We start from the raw sequence: 7,051 nt of genomic DNA on the forward strand, positions 1-7,051 counted from the left end.
AACCCTAACCCTAACACTAGCTCTAACCCTAACTTTAAACCTAACCCTAGCTCTAACCCTACCCTAACACTAATCCTAAACCCAACCCTACCCTAACCCTAGCTCTAACCCTAACCGTAGCTCTAACCCTAGCCCTAGCCCTAGCTTTAACCCTAACCCTAGCACTGACCCTAGCCCTAGCTTTAACTCTAACCCTAGCTTTAACTCTAACCCTACCCTAACCCAAGCTCGAATCCTAACTCTACTTCTAATCCTAGCTCGAACCCTAACTCTACTTCTAACCCTAGCTCTAACCCTAACTTTTTTGGGTCCCACTGAGATTCGATTTCGCTGGGGTGACAGCCCAGAGCACTAACCACTACCCTATGGAAGCCTTGCTTTCAGGCCACGGAACATGTATGGTTTTATGGAGCAGCTCACAAGAAGACTAGATCAGTGAAAATTTTTTTGGTCCCACTGATATTCGAACCCAGGTTGCTGGGGTGAAAGCCCAGAGCACTAACCACTACCCTATGGAAGCCTTGCTCTCAGGCCATGGAACATGTATGGTTTTATGGAGCAGCTCACAAGAAGACTAGATCAGTGAAAATTTTTTTTGGTCCCACTGAGATTCGAACCTAGGTCGCTGGGGTGAAAACCCAGAGCACTAACCACTACCCTATGGAAGCCTTGCTCTCAGTCCATGGAACATGTATGGTTTTATGGAGCAGCTCACAAGCGACTAGATTAGTGAAGACTCCACAGCACATCACAACACGTTGTGTACACGAACACCTAGCAACACTACACGAGGTAAAAAAAAATAATAAAATGCATGATTAAGCTGATTTTTATGTTTTAATTGGCGAATAAAGAAACAAGGAATAAAACACCAGACAAGTTTTAACATAAATATTTATTAAAAATAATAATATCAAAAGCAAATTTCAAACCAGCAATCTAATGTGAAATTGCAGTAGATCTATTGGATAACAATATTTAGGCGTATATAGGTATACACATTATTTAAAAACGATACAAGTGCTTACCAGCTCAGTGGCCTAAGAGGAGAGTGTCCGCCCTGAGATTGGGAGGTTGTGGGTTCAAACCCCTGCCGAGTCATACCAGTGACTATAACAATGGTACCCATTTCTTCCCTGCTTGGCACTCAGTGTAAGGGGTTGAAATGGGGCCCCCCCCTGCTGCTCATGATCATTGGGACTTTTGGCACTCAGCAGGGGTGTAAAATGATCAGTTCATCGTCACGTTCTGCAGGAGCCTGATCATCGAATCAGGTGTGTTTAACGAGGGAAACTTGGAAAACATGGAGGAATGTGGCCCTCGAGGACTGGACTTGGACACACAAACAAAACAAACAATTCACAACTCGTTCGTGAACGGGAAGTTACGTCATTTTCTTCTTTTTGTTTTACGGCGAGGTGGCACCAGCTTCAATGCGCATTACCGACACATACTGGTTGAAGTCATGTGAACTGAAAAAAAGAACAAATCACTTTAGGAAGTTATTCATTCACTCTCGTTCATTGAAAAAAAATCGTTCTTTTGCTGCCTAATTTTTTTTAAAAAACATGGGTGAGAAGCAAAGGAAACAACAGTTATAATCGCACATTATTCTTTTCACTGCTCGTCTTCTACTAAAAAAAAAAAATCGGTAGAGAACAAGAAAATTCATGTTAAGGTTCAGTGTCAGGCACATTGCTTGACTCTGAGTTATGTTTACAAACTGCCCTGCTTTTCCTCATACAAGTCACAGCATGACTAACGCAGTCTGGACTGAACAACCATAAAAGTCCTAGTTTGATGCTAGCGCAAAAATGATAACAGTAAAAACAACAACATCCTGTTAATTGTGGTAAACATTACAAAATGTGGTGGAATTTTTTTTGTGTTTTGAATAATTGTGTTTATTTTTTCTTTTACATTTCACTCAATATAAAATGCTGTAGAGGTAGTAAAAAACATGCAAACCTTGCTCAGTAATATGTAATGAAAAAAATATTTCAAAATCAGAGCCATGAATGTACAACCACATCTTTATGACACTCATTGACTTGTTTTAAACGTATGAAATCAGTCTTCTTCCTCCGTTTGGTTGAACAGAACACAAACTGTATTATTCCGTGCAAAGAAAAGCTCCCTTCACGGTCTCACTCTGCTTGTTTGCCACCTGAAAAGCGGCAATGTGACACTGTGGGAAACAGTATGAGCCCCCCCAAAAATGCACTTGTAGCTTCTATGTGTAACTAAATCCCAAATGAGCCAAGATGGCCCTTTGAATCAACTCAACTACTACTCATCAACCTTGCGCGCACTTGTGACGGCCACAACTCGAGAAGATTTTCTTCCACTACGAGCCCACTGGTGGTCAACAGGGGACAGTCCGCTATCTCCGCAGGTAACCCGTCCAGGCGGTTCCCTTTGAGCTCCAGTCGGATGAGGTGGGCCAGGTTGGCTACTCTGGAGCTAAGGTAGAACAAGCAGTTGTTTCCCACATTCAAAGTCTTTATTCTTTTACAGGAGAACAGTTCATCCGGGAGGGTTTCTAAGGAGTTGAAAGCAGCGGAGAAGAACTGGAGACCCTGCAGGATGCCCACCTCGGGCGGGATGGTGGTGAGCTGGTTGTGCGAGACGTCCAAGTGCCTCAACTTGGTGCAGTAGAACAATCGCTGGGAAAGCTTTCGTAGCTTATTCCAGCTGATGTCCAGAGTCTCCAGCGTAAGCAGCTTGCTGATGTGATCGGGGATGTAGGTGATTTTGTTGTGCCACAGGCGCAGGGTCACCAACCGCTGGCAGTGTTGCAGGCTCAGGATCTCTTCCACGGTGGTCAGCTTGTTTTCCTTCAAGTCCAACTCCTGCAGATTGCTCAAGCTGAAGACAGCGCTTGGGATGCGCTCCAACTCACAGCCCACTAACTCCAGCGAGACCAGGTTGGTTAGCTTCTTCAGGCTGCTTAAGGCTTGGATCTTGGTGCCTTCGTTGTAGATGCTTAAACGCTGTAGCTGCTGTGCGACGTCAGAGATGCTGGTCGGGATCTTGGTGAGGTTGGAGCGCAGGGTGAGGACCCGCAGTGCCGTGAGCTCTCGAAGGGAGTCCAGGTTGGCATTTCGGGCCACTTCGTTGGTAAGCGGGCCGTTCAGATGCAGTTCCTCCAGTCGCTGCAGGTGGTACATCCATTCAGGCACCTCATCGAGACTTTCAAAGCACAGGCGCAGGAACTTCAAGTGGTCTTTGAGGTGGTTTAAGGCGGGCAGCTGGACCTTGGCCTTGCAGTAGATAAGCGACAGATCCCGAAGATTCTCCAGCTTAGCCACATTAGGCGAGATGGAGACATTTTTAACCTGCTCCAATTTCAGCGACTCGATCTCGGACAACTCGTAGACCGTGTCGGGAAGGCCCGGCAACAGAACCAGGTGGAGCTCCTGTCGGTCGCTGGCATTCTTAACCAGACGGGCGCGCAGCTTTTTGGCGGTCCATTCGTAGTTTAAGTTGAGCTGATGGAGTCGACTCTCGCTCACCTCGGAGAGAAAGAAAGCGAATCGTTTCGCGTAGAGGTCGTCGTATTGGTCCACCAGGTGGAGCAAGAAGGCGAAATCGTTCTTCACGTCCGGTATGTCGTTGATGCCTGTCTCGAGCCTGACGTGCTCATAGGAGTAGATCTTCAAAGGACGGTGGAACTGCCAATACAAGGTATAGATGCACAAAATCCCGTAGACGGCCACGAAGCAAATGTAGCAGTAGGCCAGTTTGGAGAAGAGATGAGCTTTGTTGTGGTTACAGCAATAGATGTCAAAACCGGTCAGCTCGGGAGGGACCAAGCAGCGTACCACGATCTCAATGTTTGGAGAAAGTGCCGCAGTGTAAATGATAATTAAAAGGAACTTAAAGACCTTGAGGGACGTTTGCAGCACGTACATAATGTACAAGATATCCGCCTCCTCGACGTGAGTTCTGAACTTTTTCACCTTCTCAAACAGAGCCTTAGCCTGCTCTCCTTCCTTCTTATCCAACACAGACGGAGCCGACTGAGATTCTTGAGTCTTCTTATCTGGATTGGATTTACACGAAGCGGATCGCTGAAGCAAGGTGGTCTCCTCCTCGTCGGTTCGCTTCTCCGTGGGATCTTTGGATATGGTGCTTCTTCTCCAGTTGACCAATTTTTCTTCACCTCTTTCCTCAGAAACCTCACTCAAGGCTCTGGTGGTCCAGGGGGAGTCAAAGCATTTTCCCAGGATGGTGACAAAAAGGTCAAGTTTGGAGGATGTTCCGGGGAACTTGAACCAAAAACTGCTGGTCACCATGAAGATCATGGTGTGGATCACCACCAGGTATGGGAAGTACTTTGCATACCAGTGCACAAATCGCTCGTAGCAGTAGTGGTTGATGAAGACATACTGGTGGATGTCCAGGTTATTCTTGCGGCCGAGCACCTCCCGTACGACGGGATGGCTCGGTGTTAAATTGAGGCTTTCCCACGTGTGGTTCTCGCCGTAGTTGCGGATGTAGCTGCAGTCGATGGCGCTTGGCGTCGGACTGGTGAATGGACTCGGAAGGCAAGCGATCTTGTCTTGGGTGAGCTGGAGAGAACCGACAGAAGGATTAGTGGATGAAGACCAACAACGTGATACTCAAAGTCTTTGCCCGTCAATTGCACTGAGTGAAAACAAAGAGCCAATGAAATCTTTTGTTATTTACCCCAATTGTGACATCACAGTGGTTTAATTAGCCGATGGTAGCTAAAGGTTTACCAAAACAACTTGAGCATGTGTGAATATTGCCTTCATCTCGAAAACTTTTGCTAATCTTTATATTGGCAATAACGTATTGACTCTAAAGTAAAAGAATGGGGAAGTACATGATTTATTTCCACAACAGCGGCCCAACCTCACTACAATAAAGACTTTCCATCTAACGACTGGAAAAGCTCGAGCTTTCGCAAGACTACATAATTAGTACCAGTCCTAAAAAAACTGAAGTGGAAGCTTTATTTTTGTCTATTCCAGGTATAATTCTTCTTGACAGAAATGTTGATTTTGTTAATCTTTCTGAAAGTACGCCAAAGTAAACAATTGTTTGTAAGAAAAGAACACAGCTTGTTATCAGTTTGTACCGCTACATTAAGAGCAAACAAAAAAAATCTAATATGAACAAGAAATATAACTTCTGTGTGATATTCTTATACATTACAGCATTACAGTTGTGAAGAGTCAGTTGGACCTCTCTGAAATTTTGTACGACCTGACAAGTTGAGACAAGTGTTGTGTTTCCCTTGAATGGGTGTGTGTGTGTGTGTCAGACTACAGTGGAAGGAATCCATCCATTTATGTTCTATTGTGTTGTTATTATTCGGCTCACTAATCTTTGAGTTGTGCTCACCTGTAAGGTGCATCCAAAGACTCCAATCATGAGCATGGCCACACACAGGTACTCGGAGAAAACATCCCACCACGGCTTGAGCACACGGTACTTGGAGTTCTGCTCGATGCCGATGTTTCGGAATTCTCCCACTGGGATCATTCTGGCTGCTGGTCCACACTGAAGAAGACAAGAGCGAGAAATGTCATGTTTCAATGTCACGTGGCTCACGTTGCATAATTAGGCATCTGTTGCTTGAATTTGGATGCTAAATACTGGACAGTAAGGAAGGAACTCCCTCTTGGAAAACAAAATATAACATAATATTTGTATAAATTTGGAAAAAAAAAAAATTCCAGTGTGTATGTATGGGTACACATCACGTTTCATCATTTATTTATTTAGCTATAATAAACGTCGTTCAAATGTGATTCAAAACATTGCTAGTAAAGATAAAAAAAAAAATTATGACCCAAGTATTAAGATAATGATTATTATAGCCCCGGAACCGATAGCACGTGTTTGGTGCAACACAATTCCGGGAGCTGCGGTATCGGGTCAGGTGTATATTTAGTCGATCAACCAGTTTGACAACAATGTGTCAGCCAGACACCAGTTTTCTCACTTGGCTTTCACACACATACGAAACATGTCGAGATAACATGTGCTATCCTTGACATGTTGCGAGAGAAGTTACAGTTTAAGCAGCATTTAGATGCAATTCAACTGTTGATATGTTGAGTAGACAATCATCTAAGGTGCACGACTACAAAAAAAAAGATTGCGAAATCACCATCTTCAAGTCGTACAACCTGAAAAACTGTAACGATTGTTTTTTTTTTTTTTTGACAACTATGCACAAACTTTAATATATAGAGTTTATTTAATTATATTGGACTTACCTTTTGCGGCCGACAGGACACGCAGTGGTATCAGGTAAGTCTCAGGGGCCGTCTTCATGGAGCCATAAGGAGGAGCGCACCGGTGTCAAGTTGCACGACAAACCTGCACATCCAGACTGACACTTCAAAATAAAGCAATCGAGACGAACATAACCGGAATCAAACGTTTCAAAATAAAACGGGTTTAGATAGACGTCAAATAGGATTCTCAAAAAAAAGCTTAAAGATCTGTACAACCGCCAAGTTGCAATTTCTACTTTTGCATTTGTTGTCAAGTGATAGTTTTAGGGAGAAAGCACCTTAAATTTTCTGGATTTAGGCTAAATGTCACATTAAAATGCTGACAAAAATATTTAAGTTAACATGAGTGTTTGTGGCATATTATAAGTTCCTTAGTTTTCTTTCAGTGTTGTTATTAACATAAGATATACATATTTTCACAATATATAATATGTTCAATATAGTGCAGTTTGTCGCCCTCTGTTGGTGTTAGTTTTCTTTTTAAATTGACGGGTTGAACCTGGTAAAACGAATTTTGTTGCTTTGCAATATAAAAACATGAAACTTAAAATACAATAAACTTTTTATTATACAAGTATTGTACAGGTTTCAGTTGGAAAAATGTACAAAGCACATTTTAAATACTCTATTTTCCAACCCAGCTATAGATGAACAACAAAATCCCTTTCAAAGTGAACTAAATTCTTTACAAACAACCCCTCCCATACACAACAGGAACTTTGACTCAACAATACATGCTTGTTGCTTAAAGAAACACAACACCAGCCTGTTTCATT

General features: G+C 43.2%; 1 protein-coding gene across 1 annotated transcript; it reads right to left on the reverse strand.

The window, feature by feature from the left end:
- Positions 1 to 1,875: 1,875 nt before the first annotated feature.
- On the reverse strand, positions 1,876 to 6,402 carry LOC148399454 (volume-regulated anion channel subunit LRRC8C). The gene is made up of 3 exons (XM_088373467.1): positions 6,255 to 6,402; positions 5,374 to 5,532; positions 1,876 to 4,574 (listed from the first exon to the last, which is right to left on the reverse strand). The coding sequence occupies exons 2-3, from the start codon at positions 5,512 to 5,514 to the stop codon at positions 2,283 to 2,285; spliced, it is 2,433 nt and encodes an 810-aa protein (XP_088229593.1). The 5' UTR covers positions 5,515 to 5,532; positions 6,255 to 6,402; the 3' UTR covers positions 1,876 to 2,282.
- Between the last annotated feature and the right edge of the window lie 649 nt (positions 6,403 to 7,051).

The sequence above is a fragment of the Syngnathus floridae genome, chromosome 4 (genome assembly GCF_059516105.1).
Source record: "Syngnathus floridae isolate MCC-2025c chromosome 4, RoL_Sflo_1.0, whole genome shotgun sequence".
NCBI lineage: Eukaryota > Metazoa > Chordata > Actinopteri > Syngnathiformes > Syngnathidae > Syngnathus > Syngnathus floridae.

Excerpts from the sequence above, each read along its gene's own strand:
- LOC148399454 (XM_088373467.1), bottom strand. The coding sequence starts at position 5,514 with ATGATCCCAGTGGGAGAATTCCGAAACATCGGCATCGAGCAGAACTCC. Across the intron at positions 4,575-5,373 it reads TCTTTGGATGCACCTTACAG|CTCACCCAAGACAAGATCGC; the intron begins GTGAGCACAACT and ends GGTTCTCTCCAG.